We start from the raw sequence: 21,214 nt of genomic DNA on the forward strand, positions 1-21,214 counted from the left end.
ACCACCAGGGTCTGGAGTCACTCTCTGAGAGAAGAGTGCCCAGGAGGTAAGTAAGACTCACTGAGCTTGGCATGAGGTCTAGAAATGTACACTATTAATATGAAGAGACTGGAAGACATTCCAGTAAATTAATACAGGAGAACATAACCAGTGACTCTTTCGTGATCAGTAGCCTCAACTTACAGCACTGAAAGCAGGAATGACTGGGCACTCAACCACAAACCATCAACAATTATGAAATGAAGCAGAAAGAAGAGAGAAAAGAAGCCAGAGCTCAAGAACAACCTTAAGAATTAACTGCTCAGGATCTGGCTACCTCCTGATTTCCCAAACACAAACTCTCTGAGTGAGCTTCTGGTGGGAAGGATGCAGCTGCCCAGACCCATATCCTCTGAAGGCTTTCCATGTGGGACTTGAATTCTTAAACAGGAATAGTAGCAGCACCACAGCCCTGCCTTCCCACCCCTGCCCAAGAGACCTCCGTGTAGCATTGATCTCCAACTTCACTCACTTTGCCTGCTTTACACCAACAAATTGAAACTGTGCTCAGCTGAGCAGCAAGTGTTATGAGTTTTGGCATGTATGAATGAAGCTTTCAGATGAGTTACACAGATTAATTTCCTAAACCTGTGACAATTGTGGTCTCTTGGCTTCCCTGGATGTGACTAGAAGCTTTTTTATTCAAAGAGCACTACACATTTTGCCCAGAAATGAGAACTTCAGCTTTTCTGCCCTATCTCCCCCTTATTTTTATCTCAAATTATTTATCTTAATTTATCTTATTTTTACCTCCCCTTTATTTTTATCTCAAATTATCTAACTCTTGCAGCAAGTCCAGAGAAGGCCACAAAGATGATCCAAGGGCTGGAACACCTCTGCTATGAGGATAGGCTGAGGGAGCTGGGGTTGTTCAACCTAGGGAAGACTCTAGGGGGACCTTAGAGCTGCCTTCCAGTACCTGAAGGGATCCTACAGGAAGGTTGCAGAGGCACTTTTCCTGAGGGTGTCTAGAGACAGGACAAGGGGGAATGGTTTGAAGCTGAGAGAGAGCAGGGTTAGAATGGAGCTTAGGAAGAAGTTCTTCAGAACCAGGGTGGTGAGACTCTGAAACAGGCTGCCCAGGGAGGTTGTGGCTGCCTCTTGCCTGCGGGTGTTGAAGGCCAGGTTGGAGGAGGCCCTTGAGCAGTTGAGTGTAGTTGAGAGGTGTCCCTGCCTGTGGTGGGGAGGTTGAAGGAGATGAGCTCTGAGGTCCCTTCCAACCTGAGCCATTCTAGGATTCTAGGAAACCATTGTCTTGCTTCCCCATGCAATGCTGAATTGTTTTCAGTTAGTATAATGGAAAATGATTAATAAGCAGGTAGCTCAGTGGGAAGAATGATAGGAGAAGAAAAACAAGGAGAAGAACTTAGCCAAAGACCATGCTGCCTTCTGAAAGCTCAGTTTCTTACACCTAAGCAGAGCAGCTGAACAGCAGTGTATGAACATCAACTGCTTACAGAACAGATACTGAGTTTGCACAGGTTATGCAAACAGATACAGGATGCCCAGGGAGACCATTGGGACCCCATTCCTGTTGATACTCAAGGCAAGGCTCTACAGAGCTCTGGGCAACCTGATGTAGTTGATGATGCCCCTGCTGACTGCATAGGGTGTTTGGACTAGATGGCCTTTGGAAGACCCTTCCAACCCAGATCATTCTATGAGATATCCCCACCCTTGCCACACCTGATAGTCAGCAGGCCCTTTCCCTCCTGCCCCTGTGGTTCTTCTTGTTCTAGATGAAGAGAGGCAGAGGTTTTAGTCCTTAGTGCTGTGCATCAGAATTTGAGCCTGGGCAGTAACTGCTCTGCCAGCATTACGTCAGGAAACAGCTGCTTTTAACTTGGGTGGTACTTTTCATGATCCCCACAGTGGCTGTAAGGACAATAACCCCACTTAACTTTCTGAACTGCTTAGTCACCATGTACACCATCAGCTTAGTTACCTATCCAGCTTCTTCAGCCTTAGCTCAGTGCAAGTACGTTGCTGCCCCAAGGGCACATTGCTGTCCCAATGCCTTCCTTAACTTGTGCACAGCTACTGACCAAGGCCTTTAGAGAAGGTATTGTACCTGCCTCTGAAGAGCCCCCAGTCAGTCTCACAGGCCATGACAACACCTGGCTGTGGTGAACTAACTCATTCCAAGGCATCATGTTCCTGAAAAAATGGCTTTGCATTTGTCTCACAGACTCCCACTCACATCTCCCTTGTCTTTTGAGATGAAAGAACTGAAAGAGCAGCTGTGCAGAGGGACCTTAACAGGCTGGAGAGGTGGGCCCATGACAACCTCATGAGGTTCAACAAGAAAGACCAAATGCAAGGTCCTATATCTGTGTTGGGGCAATCCCAAGTACCAATATAGGCTGGGCAGGGACTGGCTTGAGAGCAGCTCTGAAGAAAAGGACTTCAGGTGCTGGTGGATGAGAAGCTCAACGTGATTCTCCCTCTCTACACTGCTCTGGTGAGACCCCATCTGGAATACTGTGTCTAGTTCTGGAGCCCCTATTACAGGAAGGATCTGGAGGTGCTGGAACATATCCAGAGAAGGGCCAAGAGGACGATCAGAGGGCTGGAGCACCTCTGCTATGAAGGCAGACTGAGAGAGTTGGGGCTAATTCAGTCTGGAGAAGAGAAGGCTCCAAGGAGACCTTATTGTGGCCTCTCAGTATCTTAAGGGGGCTTACAAGAAAGCTGGGGAGGGACTTTTTAGTGTCAGGCAGTGACAGGACTAGGGGGAATGGAGTAAAACTAGGAATGGGTAGATTCAGATTGGATGTTAGGAAAAAATTCTTCCCCATGAGGGTGGTGAGAGACTGGAACATGTTGCCCAGGGAACTGGTGGAAGCCTCATCCCTGGAGTTTTCTAAGGCCAGGCTGGATGTGGCTGTGAGCAACCTGATGTAGTGTGAGGTGTCCCTGCCCATGGCAGGGGGGGTTGGAACTAGATGATCCTTGAGGTCCCTTCCAACCCTAACAATTCTGTGATTCTATGATTGTGTCAGGGGCTGCACATTCAGAGCTTTCATTTCAGAGCTGTTGCCAGCATAGCATATGTTTGGGAGTTTGTTTTTTTAATTTTTAAATGTCCCACAAAGCTAAACAGAGCCCTGGAGCCCTGGGCTAACACAGAACTACGTCCTGGTTTAGAAACAGAGCTGAAAGGAAGACACTGAGCACTTGCATTAAGTTCACTAGGTCTGGTTAGCTGTGATGTGAGTTTATGTTTGGAGACAAACTGCACACTAAGAAGCAAAAAGTGAGTGAAAACTCATTTTATTTGCAACTGCGGCAAAACTCAGCCATTCAGGAACCCCACATGCACACAAACGTGAGAGAGCTCTTAAAAAGTGGTAAAATCTTCCCCTTTTCAAGCATTACTGATGTATGATTGACTTTAGTTCTAAGACAGTAATTTTACTAAGATTTCCTGCTTTTCTGCATTTCCCCATCCTCTTGATAACTTGCAAGCTTTGAGCAGTACAGACTCATATCAGAGAAACAAAGAACTGGGAGGTTAATTCCACTACTGTAAAAACTTATCTGAAAGCAAAACTTTGCTTCTCCTCTGTCCTCATCAGCTGGTTCCAATCTAGACAGCTTTGCACAGAAGGTCTTCAGCTCGATTAACATAGAAAGCCTCTACTTCAGTTCAGTAGAAGCTCTCCTAGAGTTTCTGTATTTCCATCTGAGGCAATAAAAAAGGGCTGTTTGTCTTTGTCAGCAATGTACAAAGCTCCTAAGCAAGTCTGGCAAAACACCAGACCCAGGGAAGCTCTATCTAGGATCCCCCACAGCAACCCCAGAACACAGAGGAACCAGACTTGCCTCTGAGCTCTCAGCAAGCTGCCCAACTCAATGTGGTCAACAAAACACGTGTACAAAGTAGCTTAGGACAGCACTACTACCGCTGGCCTTGAGAGAACATAACTGTTTCTGAGGAAAACGAAAATTACCGTGTACAAATAGGACAGGATCTGTCAGTGCTTCTGAAGATGTTTCTCCTGTCCCCCAGCATTTGCTAAGCAAATGTTCAGATTGAGAAAATAGGTGGCCACCTTCACTCAAAAGCCTGGCTTGTGACACAGGCTGGAGACCTGTGGCCATTAGTGGTAGCCAAACCACCACATTTTACTACTTGCTTGTTGTGACTGTCAGGGTTTCACTCGAGCTCTACCACACCAAGTTACTGCAGATCTGCAAGAAGAATCTGATCCAACGATTTTCTAATCCAAACAGCAGCTGCCATGGTAGAGATGAAACTGCTCTGCTGAACAACTTACCACATGGGCTTAAAATAAACTTTTCTCTTTGTTGCTTATTAATTTTAAACTTGAAATGTAGCATCATTAAGAAGAAGCACTCTGACAACTAAATCATTCTTACATACACTGACTTGGTGACAACTGTGATAGACAAGAGGCTCAAGAACAGCTCTACTCTACACTGGAAAGAACCTGGCTACTACAAACCTGACAGCTTGCTTAAATACCACTGGACTGTTAGTTTTTCCTCTTAACTGAACTGCTGGCAAAGATAAATCCTCTCTACTTATTTCTAAGATGTACTTCAAATTATTTCCTCTCTACTCATTTTTAAGATGTCCTTAAAATCTTTTCCTCTCTACTCATTTCTAAGGTGTACTTAAAATAATTTCCTGTCTACTCATTCCTAAGGTGTACTTGAAATCATTTCCTCTCTACCCATTTCTAAGGTATACTTAAAATTATTTGTCCATTTGATTTCCCATCCTATTACTGTTTTCTTTTTCTTGCTCTAGTTATCCAACTGTCTGTGATTCATTTAGGAGAGGAAGCAGACAAGGCAGTCAGTCTCACCTAGCTGTAACATCTTTTTTTTTCAGGCCTCCTCACTCCAGAGTATCTTTGGATTAACATTCCAAAGGATTTGTCTTAAAAAAAGAAGTCAGCAAGCACGAGAAAGTAAGATGAGGGATACAGACAGCTGTGCTCCCTCTAGGACAGGCTACATCTCCCTTCATCTGCCCTATACGTTATGATGTACTCTGGGTAAATCTGTTGCTTTTCAAAGACAACAAAGACAGAAGGGTTGGATTCGTTGTCCACACAGCAGTCATAAAACTGAAGGCTGCCAGTATGCTTTGGTGGGGGGCGAACGTAGGTCGCGGCGCCTCTGGTGTAATCTCCAACCAGCACACGAGCCACGAACATGCTTCTGGTTTTCCCCACAGGCTGGCAGTACTCGTGGGAATAGGAAGCATCTCTAGCAAAGTAACTTCCTGGAAAAGGGTAGGAAAAGGTGGTGATGAGGAATAAGGGGTAAAGTGACAGCGAAAACTCAGTGTCCCCTGGCTTCCCAAGAAGATACAGAATACAGAATTCAGCAGGTTGGAAAGACCTTTGGGATCATCCAGTCCAACCTATCACCCAACACCATCTAATCAACTAAACCATGGCACTAAGTGCCTTGTCCAGTCTCTTTTTAAACACTTCCAATGATGGTGACTCCACCACCTCCCTGGGCAGCCATTCCCATGGCCAATCTCTCTTTCTGTGAAGAACTTCTTCCTAACATCCAGCCTAAACCTCCCCTGGCACAGCTTGAGACTGTGTCCTCTCATTCTGCCACAGAGGGACTTTTCCTGAGGGTGTCTACAGATAGGACAAGGGGGAATCGTTTGAAGCTGAGGAAAAGTAGGTTTAGACTGGATCTTAAGAAGAAGTTCATCAGCACGAGGGTGGTGAGACTCTGGAACAGGCTGCCCAGGGAGGTTGTGGCTGCCTCTTGCCTGGAGGTGTTGAAGGCCAGGTTGGATGAGGCCTTGAGCAACTGAGTCTAGTTGAGAAGTGTCCCTGCCCATGGTGGGGAGGTTGGAGAAGATGAGCTCTGAGGTCCCTTTCAAGCCTAAGCTATTCTAAGATTCTATGATTTCACCACAGAATTTCCATTAAGAACTTACTATTTTAGGAATATTTCTTTCAAAACTGAAAATATATAAAACCACTACAGGTAGGTCTATTATGGTAAGAGTAACAGAGTGGAAAACATGAGGACCTGCCATGATCACACTGAGGGAATACACACCCTTCTTGCTCACTGCCCTGATGACTAGGGGCCGTTTCTCTGGCAAGTTCCAATTATGAACAGGAACCTTCAGAACACCCCACCTACAGCAACAGAGGCTTTTCAAATCCCTACATGCACTCTCAACACCTTGTGAAAAGACTTACCGCTGCACCAAGCAAATCCTTGTCCTCTGCAGAGAGAAGGAAGATTACAATACTAATTCCTACCTCTTCTTTTCACTCTGTATCTATAGTTGAAGACTTCAAACCTTGGCTGTAACATCAGGGGAGTCTGAGGAGATGTCTAACCACAGAGTCACTTCCTACATACCCTTCCCATAGTTCATTCCATTGCTCCCACAAAGCCTCCAGTCAAAGTTGTAATGACAGATGGATTTCGTGTAGGTACTATTGCTTCCATGGAACAGGAGCTTTTCAGAAACATCTTTCCCTCCATTTTCCCTCTTCATCTGCTCCTTTTTCCTAACAGAAAAATGCAGGGGAGGAGAGCATGAGCCATGAAAGCAAAAGGAGAAAGGATTTTTAAATTATGTAACAAAAATATCAGCTCAATGAGATTTCCCTTCTGCTTTCTCTCTCTCAGACTAGAAGATGAGACAGATTTAGCAGTATGATGAGCAATTACAGGATGAGCAATATGCTGACAGCAGTGCCTAGCAATTCTACAACCTTCTGGCTTTTGAAAGTGAATTTAAGTAAGCACTGACATTCCTGCAGTCCCCACTGCATCAACCTCTTGCTGCTCTGTAGGGTCATATTAGTGCTGCTTTAATGTCTCCTGTCTCTTTGCAGAGGTGTCCCTGCCCATGGTATGGAGGTTGAAGTAGATGAGCTCTGAGGTCCCTTTCAATTTAAGCCATTCTGTGTATCTATGAACATACAGGACACCAACTCATGGGGACTCTCTCCCTGTAAGGATGAGGAAATAAAAACTGACCACTGAAACACCTTCCAGAGGGCTGGGTTCTGAATCCTCTGTATTGTAAGGACCATGTAGTTTTTCATTGTTTGAAGGAAGAGCTGCTTTATTGTGTCGTATTCAGAGCTTCTATTACTGATCTCCACTGCCTACAAAAGAGAAACCAAAGCACAAGAAAACATCAGGCTTTAGTGAGCTTTTAAGATGCAGAAGCCTAGCTACAGCAGACAGACTTCCAGAAGAGTCCCCAAGCTACACTTAGAAAGGTTAATTTAATGCTTTAGATTGTGACTCTGATTAATTAGGACAGACAATATGACAATCACTATGTCACTCCTGCTTTGCAAAGGCACCTCACCTCTCTTCAGGAAGGATGCTGAAAGCACAAGGATGAATGAAGTGTTTATCATCTCCCAAGTAAGAGCTGGCACTTGTCACTTTACATCTCAAGGAAACAGAAATCTCACAAAGAAAATCTGAGTGACTGTTCCAGATAGTATTAGTTTTCTATATATAGCTGGTTAAGAAGGGAAGCATTGTTTGTAAACCTTTAAGGGAGCTTCAGCTATTAATGATCAAACCCTATACATCCAACCTGCCAGCATCATGCCCCCCTAACTTCCCACAGTTAAAAACTGTAACTTAAATATGGACTATTAAAAAAAAAAAGCTACATTTCTAAACCTAAGAGATCAATCAAGATTCTAACAAGAATCCTACCCTGCTTAAGAAAATACATCTCTTCCTATCCTAAAGGAAACAGAATCTCTACATCCAGAGTGTTCATGTGAAAAACCCATCCAAAACCACACATTTTACCCAAAGAAAGAGTTAATGCAAAATATAATTAAAATACAATTCCAGCTCTTCTGTTTGCTTAGGTCATGAATAAATCTTCCTTTTTTCCCCTCCAAAGAACTCTGCATCTTTAAACTTCTAGAATGAATACTTCTCTTCCATGAATTGGACTGAAAATGCATAGTGCTGGCAGACTGACATCACTTGTTACAACTCTCTAAGCCCAGTGGGGGCTCAACCAAAGTTGTGTTAAGCAGGGGAGCTGCAGTGCTCATCCTAGGAGGTAGAATGATATCAACATCTTAACCTGGCAGGCAACAGCTCCATGTTCTAGAAGGCTGAGTTTAGAAAGGAGATTAAACAGGACTTGTGTTTCACAGCTGCGTAGTAAGAATTAGGGTACCATGTCCCTCTTGTGTATTAATCACAGAATCCTACAATGGCTCAGGTTGGAAGGGACCTCAGAGCTCATGTCCTCCAACCTCCCACCACAGGCAGGGACACTTCTCAACTAGACTCAGTGCTCAAGGCCTCATCCAACTTGGCCTTCAACACCCCCAGGGAGGAGGCAGCCACAGTCTCCCTGGGCAGCCTATTCCAGAGTCTCACCACCCTGGTACTGATGAACAACTTCTTAAGATCCAGTCTAAACCTACTTTTCCTCAGCTTCAAACCATCCCCTTTGTGTTGTCTCTAGACACCTTCATGAAAAGTGCCTCTGCAGCCTTCCTGTAGGATTCCTTCAGGTACTGGCAGGCAGCTGTAAGGTCCCTCCAGCGTCTTCTCTTCTCCAGGCTGAATAACCCCCGCTTCCTCAGCCTATCCTCATAGCAGAGGTGCTCCAGCCCTTGGATCATCATTGTGGCCCTTAGTGATGAAGAACCCTGTCATACAGAGGTCTTTTAAGGTTTAAGAATGAAGTCAGCTGCACAGAGAAGAATTATTTATTAAATTTATTACAAGAGCTCTTACAAAGTTAACATTTCCTATGTCTTATTACAAGAGTGTTTTCCAAAGATTCTTTACCACACATAATTGGAATGGCTTTTATTATCTGCATGCTCTGTGACACCACAGCTCAAGTTGATCACCATCTCCTACAAGATGGCAATTCTGTCACTAAATCCCATATATATTTATGCATACTCCTTTTTTTTTTTTTTCTCTTTTGGACTAAAAATTACACTTTTGTTATCTCTTGCATGTTTTACTGAGGAGCTGTAACCTTTCTGTGTAAAACAGAGGGGCAGCCACATAGTGTAAGCCCAAATCTTCTAAGAAAGGTACTGGAATACCTCTGCTATGAGGGCAGGCTGAAGGATTTAGGGGACCTTAGAGCTGCCTTCCAGTACCTGAAGTGATCCTACAGGAAGGCTGCAGAGGGACTTTTCCTAAGGATGTCTAGCAATAGGACAAGGGGGAACAGTTTGAAGCTGAGGGAGAGCAGAGTTAGACTGGAGCTTAGGAAGTTCTTCGGTACAAGGGTGGTGAGACTCTGGAACAGGCTGCCCAGGGAGGCTATGTCTGCCTCCTGTCTAGGGGGGGTGAAGGCCAGGTTGGATGAGGCCTTGAGCGCTGAGTGTAGTTGAGAGGTGTCCCTGCCTGTGGTGGGGAGGTTGGAGATGAGCTCTGAGGTCCCTTCCTACCCTTCCTACCTAAGCCATTCTGTGATTCAATTATTTAATCATATGATGGTCTCCAAGCAGCAAAGCCAGCTCTCTTTTCCATGAAAACTTTATGGGTTGTCCTTTTTTCCCCAAGGACACTTCCCTTGCTAATGAAGATTAATGACACATTGCTATTGCAATGTGCCTAATTGTCTTTCTTAATGTTATATTCAAAGCCTAGACTGGAGTTCAAGCAGATTTTCAGAATCCTGATCACATGGCTTTCCTTTTCATGTGCTTGCTTGCCCACCAGCCAGCCCTTTGTGAAGCCCTGGTGGCTGTCACCCATCACCTCATTATTTTCTCTGCAAAATAATAGAATAATAAACCAGGTTGGAAGAGACCTTCAAGACCATCGTGTCCAACCCATCAACCAATCCAACCCACCCAAACAGCTAACCCATGGCACCAAGCACCCCATCAAGTCTCCTCCTGAACACCTCCAATGATGGTGATTCCACCACCTCCCCAGGCAGCCCATTCCAATGGGCAATCACTCTCTCTGTATAGAACTTCTTCCTAACATCCAACCTGAACCTCCCCTGGCACAGCTTGAGACTGTGTCCTCTTGTTCTGGTACTGGCTGCCTGGGAGAAGAGACCAACATAGAATCATAGAATGGGTTGGGCTGGAAGGGACCTCCAAAAGTCATCCAGTCCAAACCCCCTGCAGTCAGCAGAGACATCCTCCCCTAGATGAGGTTGCTCAGAACCTTGTCCAGCCTGACCTGGAATATCTCCAGGGATGGGGCCTCAACTACCTCCCTGGGCAACCTGTTGCATTGTTCCACCACTCTCACGCTAATGAAGTTTTCATAACAAACTACTTTAGCATTTTTTCAGACCTAAAAAGAACACATCCTAGAGAACATCAGCCTTTGCCAAGCTACTAGCAAGGGGTGGAGATTGAGGTGGAGAAATCATCATTGCCCTGACAGCAGTTTCTGATAGCCTGTGACTGTACAAAAACAGCACTCTGAGATCAACCCCCATCTCAGAATCATAGAATGGTTTGGAAGAGACCTCCAAAGGTCATCTAATCCAACCCCATCTGCTTAGCTTTGCTTTTGGAAGGCTTCTATCAGTGACAGTGACCCAGCTAGAATTAATGAAGCGCAGAAGCAGACTTCTTTCACTGCATCAGCTTCCATTCCTGTTCCAGCGCAGCAGCCTTTGGGGGGGGGTGGGGGGGGGGGGGGATGAGGATTCAGCAGCACAGCTACCTCACAAAGACCAATCCTCTAACACACTCACTGCACACATTGCTCAGCTGTACATTAAAGACACAACTGAAAACCCAGCCTGAAGTTCAAGACAATTTGACAGAAAGCCCCAGGTCACTTGGTCCCATCCTCCTTGGTCTAGTCAGTCACAGAAGCATTCACCACTCTTTGTCAGTCCTCTTACTACAGTGGGTCAGTGATGCCTGTATCAGGTGATAGGATGAGGGAAGGGCCTGAAATTGTCAGGGGAGGTTTAGGTTGGATATTAGGAAAAATTTCTTTGCTGCAAGAGTGGTCAGGCATTGGAACTGCCTGCCTAGGGAGGTGGTGGAGTTGTCATCCCTGGAGGTGTTCAAGAAACATGGACATGGTTTAGTGACCATGGTAGCATTGGGTTGATGGCTGGACTCAATGATCTTAGAGAGCTTTTCCAACTGAAGCAATTCTAGGATTCTATGTAGTGAATATAAATTCCTTTAATTTTGCATTCCAAAGGTTTACTGACTACTAATTCCACCTTGTCTGATACACAAAGACTAAAGAAATCCACATCCACTTGCCAGTTTGTGTTACTGCTTGCCATTGTGCATTTCATACCCTCTGCTTTCTAGAGTGATTCTAAATGACTGAACAGCTTCAGGCACTGCAACACTCCAAAAATAATCCATAGTACCAAACCAGAGCTGCTCTTTGCAAGCAAAGACAACCTTCCCCCCATGTCACAGAGGTGTTCTCTTTTAAAACGGATCACTTCCAGTGCAGCAAATCTGCCAGGGTTATTTGTCTGAGGAGAAGGCAGCTCATCGAGTCGGAACAGTCAGCTGGTCACCATATGCATGCAGAATCACAGCCAGCCTCCATATTACCTACTGCAAAAAAAGCAATCTTAGAGTCCCACAGAAATAGCTCATCTAGCCCAGGCTTCCATCTCTAGCTCCGGCAGGTTACTCAGGGTTTTGTCACTTTTGAGGTACAGAATGAACTTTTCCTTTCCTATGAAAGCTGCTCAGGTTACAAGTGAGGACAGGCTGAGGAACCTGGGGTTGTTCAATCTGGAGAAGACTCCAGGGGCACCTTAGAGCTGCCTTCCAATACCTGAAGGGATCCTACAGGAAGGCAGCAGAGGGACTTTTCCTAAGGATATCTAGCAATAGGACAAGGGGGAATGGTTTGAAGCTGAGGGAGAGCAGGGTTAGACTGGATCTTAGGAAGTTCTTCGGTACGAGGGTGGTGAGACTCTGGAATAGGCTGCCCAGGGAGGCTGTGGCTGCTGCCTCCCTAGGGATGTTGGAAGACCAGGATGGATGAGGCCTTGAGTAGCTGAGTCTAGTTGAGAGGTGTCCCTGCCTACGGTGGAGAGGTTGGAATACATGAGCTCTGAGATCCCTTCCAACCTGAGCCATTCTAGGATTCTATTTCCTTTGGTGCCAACTCAACAAGCAAACTGAGCTCTGGGAAACAAGACAATTCTTCTGTTTCAGCTATCCCCACAAGTACTACCAGCAATACCATGGATCTGCACATGCCATTCCAGGGCCTCTCCTGCTCATCTAAGTCACTCCAGAAACACCCCAACAAATGGATTCAATACAGCCTGAAGTTTTCAGAGTAATTAAGAGAAGCACTTAAGTACATACAACTTGGAGACCTATAGAGAACTCAGCTTCCTGTCTTCTTGCCCTGTTTAGGAAAAATTTAAGCTTATCTTCATCAGTTAAGCTACTGATAAGGCAAAAGCAGAGCTGATTACCCACAGCCTTTACTATTCTGACATAGCTCAAAAGACACCAGGCCCAAAGCTTCAAAAGCTCTGGCTGCCAGATTCCCACACAAACTCAGAATGAGTTCATTCAGCAGGTGCTGGCTACCTGACACTTTTACAGCCTTGAAAAAGGAGGGGGTTTGCTTATTGTGAAAAACAGCTGTTTGCAGTGAGCCAACATGCAGAGCAGTTTGGTTCAGTTTTTCCACCTAATGTTTTCAGCACTGTATGTAGATGACTTTGTTGCACACACTTATGGCCAGGTACTCATGTTATGTAGGGCAAGGCATCACCCAACACGAGAGATGTGAAAGCACAACACAGACTGACTGAAACCAGCCCATAGAAGCTAGGAGATGTGGTATTGCTGCTTCTCAGACTACACTAGGGAACATAAAACACAGAGAATGGCTCTCTGATAACTGAAAGCAGACAGAAGGAATCCCCAGCCTGGAAATCTGGCATTCCTTCTGTCCTGTCTCTAGCCATCATCACTGGGTCAATACAAATTGGCCAGCATCATGCAAGACAAGGAATCACAGAATCACAGAATGTTAGGGGTTGGAAGGGACCTGGGAAGATGATGCAGTCCAACCCCTCTGCCAGAGCAGGATCACTTAGGGCAGGTCACAGAGGAACACATCCAGGGGGGTTTCAAAATCACTCCTGACACAGTTATAATCCCTTCAGTTAAGCATCATCCTTTCCATTAGAACTACAAGAGGAGGGGCAAAAAGGGGGGGGAGGGGGAAGAGAATAAAAGATACCTTATATCCAAACTCAGGCAGTGCAGATGAATCCCAGTGGCTAGGACAGGTTTGATTTGAAATTGAAGAATCTCTCTGGCTGTTTGCAAACAGAGAGGAAACAAGGTGTTAGTAACTCTGCTACTGCTCTGAACGTTTAGATTAGCAGCATCCTCTTTGGTCAGATCCTGTATTTGAAAATAAACCACAAAACCACAAAAACTGGGGAACAGCCCTCCTTCACTTCCTTTTGTAAGAAACAACTCTCCAGCACCAGTCCTGTGGCTGTGGTACCTGCAGTAACCTGAACCCCAGGCATCTGGTGATGCAGAAAGCTGAGAGGCTGTGACATAGCTTCTGTGCAGTCCAGGGGATGTTTTCTTCTAGTAATACCTGTATTCTTTCACAGGATCACAGAATGATAGAGGTTGGAAGGGACCTTCAGAGATCTTCCAGTCTAACCCCCCTGCCAGCGCAGGATCACCCAGGGCAGGTCACACAGGAACACATCCAGATGGGTTTGCAATGTCTCCAGAGAAGGAGACTCCACAACCTCCCTGGGCAGCCTGTTCCAGGGTTCTGGCACACTTAGAGGGAAAAAGTTTTTCCTTCTGTTCCAGTGGCACCTCCTCTACTCCAGCTTCCCTCTGTTGCCCCTTGTCCTGTCACTGGACATGCCTGAGCAGAGCCTGGCTCCGTCCTCACACTGCCCTGCACATCTTTATCACCAGGAATGAGGGCACCCCTCAGGCTCCTCCGCTCCAAGCTCAAGAGTCTCAGCTCCCTCAGCCTGTCCTCACAACGAAACTGGACTGTCTCAAGCAGTTCACTGAGGTCGTTCTTGAACTGAGGTGCCCAGAACTGGACACAATATTCTAGATGTGGCCTCAACAGGGCAGAGTAGAGGGGCAGGAGAACCTCTCTAGACCTACTAACCACAGCCCTTCTAATCCACCCCAGGATGCCCTTGGCCTTCTTGGCCAGAAGGGCGTATTGCTTGCTCTTGGGCATCCTGTTGTCCACCAGGACTCCCCGTTACTTTGCACAGTTGCTGCCAATGCTGGCAGCCATTTTGCCTTACAACTACTTGTGAGCTACAAAAGCCCACCATGAGCATCATTTACCCTCTCTTGATCTTCTGCACATCTTCAGGAGACACAAACTTTGGCCGCCTGCAGACCCGTCTTTCAGTTTTGTAAGTGATGTTTTTCTGTGTCATCTCTTGAGAAGAAAAAAGAAGGAAAAGCCATTAATAACTCTACATGATGGAGTCATTCATTAATGACATTCATTAATGAAGAGTGCATATTAATTGTCCATTTTATCAGCCCCACAAGGCCTATGTAAGCTTCATCTCCTTCCTGTAACTGATATTTAACTTGTACCTATCTCGCTTGCTCTCTTAAGTCATTCATGTTCTTTAAATGTTGCTCCAGCAGCACAGAAAGGTCCTCAGATTTTCATTTTTAGAATAGAATAGAACAGAATAGAATAGACCAGACCAGACCAGGCTGGAAGAGACTTTCAAGATCATCATGTCCAACCTCTCATTCAACACCACCCAACCAACTAACCCATGCAACCAAGCACCCTGTCAAGTCTCCTCCTGAACACCTCCAATGATGGTGACTCCACCACCTCCCTGGGCAGCCCATTCCAATGGGCAATCACTCTCTCTGTGTAGAACTTCCTCCTAACCTCCAGCCTAAACCTCCCCTGGCCCAGCCTGAGACTGTGTCCTCTTGTTCTTGTACTGGTTGCCTGGGATTTACCATCCACAGGTTAACTCAAAGCTTACTCTGACTTTATGTGAGGACTACAAACCTTTATTTCTGATCCAATCCAAGTCTAGTTAGGGTTAAGGAATAAGAGGGAAGGTTACTTTATAAAGAACTTCCTCTAGGCCATTACTCCCTCACTTCCCCTTCCAATGTGTAAGTCTGGTAGTGTTAGTAAGAGAAGTCAGCTTCTGCAGGTAAGACAGCTTGCTATTGAGTCTTAGTAAAGCACTACAGAGTTGTAAAAGACACCTTTTAAAATGAGTACCTTTAAAATTGAGCTGGTAGCGATGCAAGCCAGCCTGGAAAGATATGGTGGCACCTGGGTCTGCTAGATACAAATTCTCAATAATAGCAGAAGATGGTGATTTCACACTATCTCCTTCTCCCTTTGCAGGGGTGGGGGGAGAGGAAAAAAAACAAAGAGAAGAGTAATGAGTAAACACAGTCAGGACTAAACCCTGGAGAAGTAGTCTGGGTAGAGGGAAAGAGACAAAGAGGAGGATGAAGAAGAATCTGCACAGAACTGTAATGTGTGATTACCAAACACTCCCAGGAGACACAAAGGCAGATGATTAGCACTGAGGGACACACACCAGTCCCATTGCAATTTCTGTACTGGTCTGGGCTCAAGGAGAGTTAATTTTCTAAAGAGCAGCTGGTATAGTTCTGTGGTTTGGGTTTGTGAGGGAAACAAACCCAGGGATGTTTTTATTCTGCTGAGCAGTGCTTACACTGAGTCAAGGCCTTTTCTGCTTTTCACACCACCCCACCAGTGAGTAGGCTGGGGGTGCACAAGAAGCTGGGACAGCTGACCCCAACTAACCAAAGGGATATCCCATATCATGTTGTGATCAGCACACAAAGCTGGGGTGAAAAGAAGGAAGGGAGCAGATGTTTGGAGTTACAGCATCTTGTCTTTCCAAGCAACTGTCACGTGTGATGGAGCCTTGAGAAGGCTGAATGGGAAGGCTGGGAGGTAGCTGTTTTGCTTTCCTTGTGTATGCAGCTTTTGTTTTACCTATCAAACTGTCTTTATCTTGAAACACAAGTTTTCTCACTTTTACCCTTCCCATTTCCTCCCACATCCCACTGAGCCAAAGTGAGTGAGCAGTTATGTGGTGCTTAAGTTGCTGGCCAGGTGTGACAGATGCACTCAACACCTTGACCAAGCTAGGTGGTAGTTTGGTTCAAGCTTCAAAGGAAGCCTAGGCCTAGGTCATGAACTTCTCTAGTTCCAACATGTTCTCTGAAAGCCCACAGAGCAACAGGGTGACATGGTGACCACTGATGCCTATCAGCCTGGCACCTGCATGATAGCTAGTGGCTCTTCCAAGCCTGATTTGTTGAGGAACAATAGAAGTTGCAGGTTTCAGGAGTCTCACATTTACTTTTCCATCCTATTTAATTTGACTATGAGATAATAGCTTTATTCCATAAATCATTGCACTGCCAGCCCAAGTTAGCTCTTTAGGAGCTCTCCCTTATGAGAAGCAAGCTGCACAGCAGTGATCTCCCCTCGAGCCAGTACACCTCTTAAGGTTACTCCTTGAGACTGAGAGATCCCTTACTAACTGCAGATGTCCAGCACATAACCTTGTGTTAAAGTGCACCAAGATTGTGTATTTGCAACTCTGAATTTTTCTTCTGTCCTTTGTGCAGTAGGTAATAGAGTGAAGCTAGCCAGCAGACTTCATCAGGTCTCAATTGTACAACATCCTGCTTCAGTAGAACTACTTCAGCTGCTGGCTCTGGTGGTGGTTCTTTAAACAGTCTAAAATATCCCTCATGACAAACTGGCACAGCTGGCAGATTCTCCATCTGCTCCACAACAGTGAGGTTAAACCACAACCTAGGCTGAACTCTCTAATGTACAAACCAGTGTAGACTATGAGGGTATGCTGATAGATACTCTGCCCTGCTGAAATCAAGGCCCAGCACTGCTCCATCATCTTTCCCTGTGTACTCCTCTGCACCCCTGGATGCCGTTTGTGTTCTGCAGCTATACTGTAAAGCAGATGGGGAAAACTCATCTGCCTTGGGGGAAGAAGAGATTCTTTGTTTCTTTTCCTGCATCTTTCACACAGATCACTTTCTCATTAAAGAGGATTTAGCCAGCCAAGGGAAATGGTAATAGATGATCTGATACAACAATCCTTGCATGTCCAAAGAAGCAGGACACTGCTTAGAAGAGAGGCAGGAGTAATTCCTGAATAATTCCAAAGGCAAGGACAGTGGACACACGTTAAAGCTGGGCATAAGCCATGGACTGCCCCAAAAGAGATTTCACCTTGCTGAGTAAAGAGGGGTGGAGTCTCCATAGATTTCTTCAGAAGCGATTAGCAACACAGGATGTGGACTCACCTGCTCTCCATATTCAATCCACTGGCCTAGGTCATTCTTCCAATACCAAATCCACTCTGTGGTCAGCAGAAACGAGGGCCTTGTGACTGATGACGGTGTAGAGAGGCGGCGAAGCGAATAGTGAGACTGGGTCATTGTTTGGAAATTAATGCTCCTATCTGCCATGCTGCAAGGACAAGCCCAGGTCATTAGAGCTCCACTGTGTATTATATCCTCAAATCCCCAGTTCAAACTGGTCTCATTTGCCATGATACAATGTGACTGCCCACACTGAATTAGGCTTGAAACAGGAGTGTTTCCCAGAGCACGTACAGCAGCTCTGAGAATTGTTCATACTCAGAAGAGAACTATGGGCACTGAATGCCAGCTCAGTCACTACTCAGATGTTGCACTGACAGCTTAACAGAAAGTTTAAGGCTACTCACACAATGTAGAAAAAGGGATTTCTGCAAGAAATAAGCATGGGCACAGTGATCTGCTGAGACCCCACCTCCAATCCTGCCTCCAGCTCTGGTGTCCCCAGCAGAAGAAGGACAAAGAGCTGGCGGAGTCCAGAGCAGGGCCACAAAAATGATCCAAAGGCTGGAGCACCTCTGCTGTAAGGACAGGCTGAGGGTGCTGGGGTTGCTCAGCCTGGAGAAGAGAAGACTCTAGAGAGACCTTAGAGATGCCTTCCAATAGCTGAAGGGATCCTACAGGAAGGCTGCAGAGGAACTTTACCTGAGGGTGTCTAGAGACAGGACAAAGGGGAATGGTTTGAAGCTGAGGGAGAGCAGGGTTAGACTGGAGCTTAGGAAGAAATTCTTCAGTACCAGGGTGGTGACACGCTAGAATAGGCTGCCCAGGGAGGTTGTGGCTGCCTCCTGCCTGGGGGTGTTGAAGACCAGGTTGGAAGATGCCTTGAGTAGCTGAGTCTGGTTGAGAGGTGTCCCTTCCCATGGTGGGAGGTTGGAGTAGATGAGCTCTGAGGTCCCTTCCAACCTGAGCCATTCTAGGAGTCTATGATTGTATGTGACCCAGTTTACCAGCAAGCACCTGCAGGTTGTTAACCTCCTTGGTTTTGTGTAGTTCCAGAAGATGCAATCACAGCTGTCAGTCCTGAAAATAGCATTCATCACTGGAACCACCTAGGCCTCTTACTCCTGGGAGGCTTGAAAAATGAACTCTCAGAAAGTCTTTGAAAGCAGCCTCCTCTTGGGAACCTTGCTTGTGATTTGCACCACCCAGCAGCCTAGGCAAGCTGCAAATCAAAATCATCTGCTGTGTGAAGAGGCATAGGCCAAAATGATTATAGCATTTCATTGAGGCCAGACTTGGGGTGCCCTGCAAATCTAAGTGGCTTGAAGAAAAGAGTTGAAGGGAAAAAGATGGGCTGCTTACACAAAGGCCATTCCACAACATTTTTCTAGTCACATTATAGATATTATTGTATTATTATTATTATTATAGATACTAGCTGTGTTAGGAAAGGAATAACCAGAGAGAAGGACCACCTCTGAACTGTTGTTAAAAGGCTCCACTTAATTATTAGGAGAAAATTACAATGCTTTATCTGAAATATTCTAAGCACTAAGTTTCACCCACTTCTTTTTATCCTGTATAGAGTTTTACATGCAAGATATTGTTGTGTTAGTTTTAGAAGATGAAAACAGGCTGTTTCCATGCAATCACTTTGCTTTTAAAAAGGAAAAATTCCCATTTGTACATCCTCCTAGATTCTGAGAAGTGATGGAAGTCAGATATCTTTGGAAAGAAAGAGTTCTTCCTGCTTTCCTGGGAAAAAAAAGAGCTTTTCCCCAGGGGCTCAACCACAGGACTGTAAGCAAGAGGTGCAGCATCACTATACCTGCTGATTTTTGGGTCACAATAGGCCCTTTCCACGTCCTCCATCATGGAAAGGTCAGTCCAGGTGATGCCATTATTTACCTGCCATCGATACGGCAAATGGTAATGAACAGACGTGCATTTATCTGTAAGGAGATCAGACACAGTCAAGAGCTCTGCAACAGTGAACACAGAGAGCAAGAGGAGAAGGGGGTAAAAAAAAGGAACAAGCATTTTTACCAATCTGGCTTTATCTCTTGGGCTTTGGTATGAGCAATAAAGACAGAGTGCCAAAAACAGAAGTATGTTTGAACAGCAGAAGCGTGTGTTTGTCTAGTCTTGTCTTATCATAAACTCTCAGACTGCCAAATCTATCTCAAAGAAGCCACAACCTTCTCTCTCCTGAGACATCAAATTGGCAGCTGGGACAGCAGGGCCACAGACAGGACATGTGTGCCTGTCTAACACACCACCATGCTTCTCAGCTATAAGAAGTCTGGTCTACACATCACATAAGATTGTACACATCACATAAGGATCATGCATCTGTTGGAGAGGATCCAATGAAGTGCCACAAAGATGGCTGAAGCACCTCTCCTATGGTTGATGTTGAGGGATTGGGTCTGTTCAGCCTGGAGAAGTCAAGGCTCTGAGGACACCTTATAGCAGCCTCCCAGTACCTGAAAGGGGCTACAGGAAAGCTGTAGGTGGTGTCTAGAAACAGGATAAGGGGGAATGGTTTGAAGCTGAGGGAGAGTAGGCTGCCCAGGGAGGTTGTGGATGCCTCATCCCTGGAAGTGTTTAAAACCAGGCTGGATGTGGCTTTGAGTAACATGGTTTAGTAGGAGGTGTCCCTGTCCATGGCAGGGTTTTGGAACTAGATGAGCTTTAAGGTCACTTCCAACTCAAGCCATTCTATGATTCTATGATAGATTTGATTCTCTCTCTCCCTAAGTCACTTAGAACTTACAGGGTGGTTATCAAGGCCTGGATATTTTTTTAGACCCAGCCCAACAAATGAGGCAACATAAAGGACTGCAGTGCTCCACACAACATCCCCCAGACAGGCAGCCAGCATGCTGCCTTCCTAACCAGACTGCTAGGCACTGTTGGGACTGTTGCTTTGCTTCTCAGAAGACGGAAAGCAGCAGCTTTTAGCTGCCTTGCATGCAAGACCTACAACAGTGCTGTATACCTTTCCCACAGCAAGAGGAAGGCTTTGGGTGGTTTTTAAAACCATCTGTGTTTTCCATGCACCCCTGCATGTGTGCATGCTGCTGGTTACAAGTAGAGGCTGACCTTCAGGCCTCTCTGCTGAGGGAAGCTGATGTACGCCCCACATCCAAGTATGGACCAAACCTCTTACTTACAACATTTGAGCCAGACGTGTGGCAAAGCACTCCACCTCTCCAATCACCATTTGAGTTGGTGCTCACAGTATGGCTGCTTTGGGCAGCAGTAGTTGTTAAAAAGTGGCATTCTTAAGCCCTGAAGTAACTTACTCATCTGCCTCTCAGAAAAGGAGCTTATGAGGGGAGAACTGCATCTTTACCAGCAGAAACCCACTACAGAAATGCTAAACACACACACACACCTTAGAGCAAACTTAGCAGGCAGCTTACTGCCTAGATCCTAAGCAAAAGCAAACAACCTCTAATCTGCTTTAAGTGGATCTTACACCAAGACCAGGTGCTGATAAGAAAAGTAGTCCTTTAGAAAGGCCCTGGACAAGTTCATTGCAAAAAAATCTCATGGTACCTCCTCATAAGGAAGAGCCTAACCTGGGGGTTAAGCAACTGTAATGGGATAGCCTCGTAATCCAATTGTCCATGTTTTTATTTTACTCCCAGACCTCAGTCATTGGCCACTTCTAGGTAGATGATGGACTGGATTATCTTTAGCTTAGCTGGTACAATTACTGTGTTTTAAGATCTTCTAACACCTCAGATCACTTTTGAAAGAACTTGCTGGAGGAGAATATGGCTATTACCTGATGTATGTAGAATGCAGCAGGAGTAAAGTTAAAGTTG

General features: G+C 45.6%; 1 protein-coding gene across 2 annotated transcripts in view; it reads right to left on the reverse strand.

The window, feature by feature from the left end:
* Positions 1-3,295: 3,295 nt before the first annotated feature.
* LOC137453261 (protein mono-ADP-ribosyltransferase PARP12-like) overlaps positions 3,296-21,214 on the reverse strand; it is a 29,965-nt gene continuing 12,046 nt past the window's right edge. Inside the window, exons 7-14 of one of the 2 annotated variants that reach the window (XM_068162372.1) lie at positions 19,207-19,330; positions 17,361-17,526; positions 15,265-15,385; positions 14,343-14,439; positions 13,240-13,318; positions 7,042-7,172; positions 6,415-6,566; positions 3,296-5,296 (exon numbers count right to left, since the gene is read on the reverse strand). In XM_068162372.1, the coding sequence (XP_068018473.1) occupies positions 5,013-5,296; positions 6,415-6,566; positions 7,042-7,172; positions 13,240-13,318; positions 14,343-14,439; positions 15,265-15,385; positions 17,361-17,526; positions 19,207-19,330 (1,154 nt within the window). In that variant the 3' untranslated portion in view covers positions 3,296-5,012. The remainder of the gene's footprint in view (positions 5,297-6,414; positions 6,567-7,041; positions 7,173-13,239; positions 13,319-14,342; positions 14,440-15,264; positions 15,386-17,360; positions 17,527-19,206; positions 19,331-21,214) is intronic. The other variant, XM_068162373.1, reaches the window with a different exon arrangement.

This window comes from Melanerpes formicivorus, unplaced genomic scaffold (genome assembly GCF_026170545.1).
Source record: "Melanerpes formicivorus ecotype bairdi unplaced genomic scaffold, bMelFor1.0.p_v2 SCAF_64, whole genome shotgun sequence".
In the NCBI taxonomy this organism is placed as follows: domain Eukaryota; kingdom Metazoa; phylum Chordata; class Aves; order Piciformes; family Picidae; genus Melanerpes; species Melanerpes formicivorus.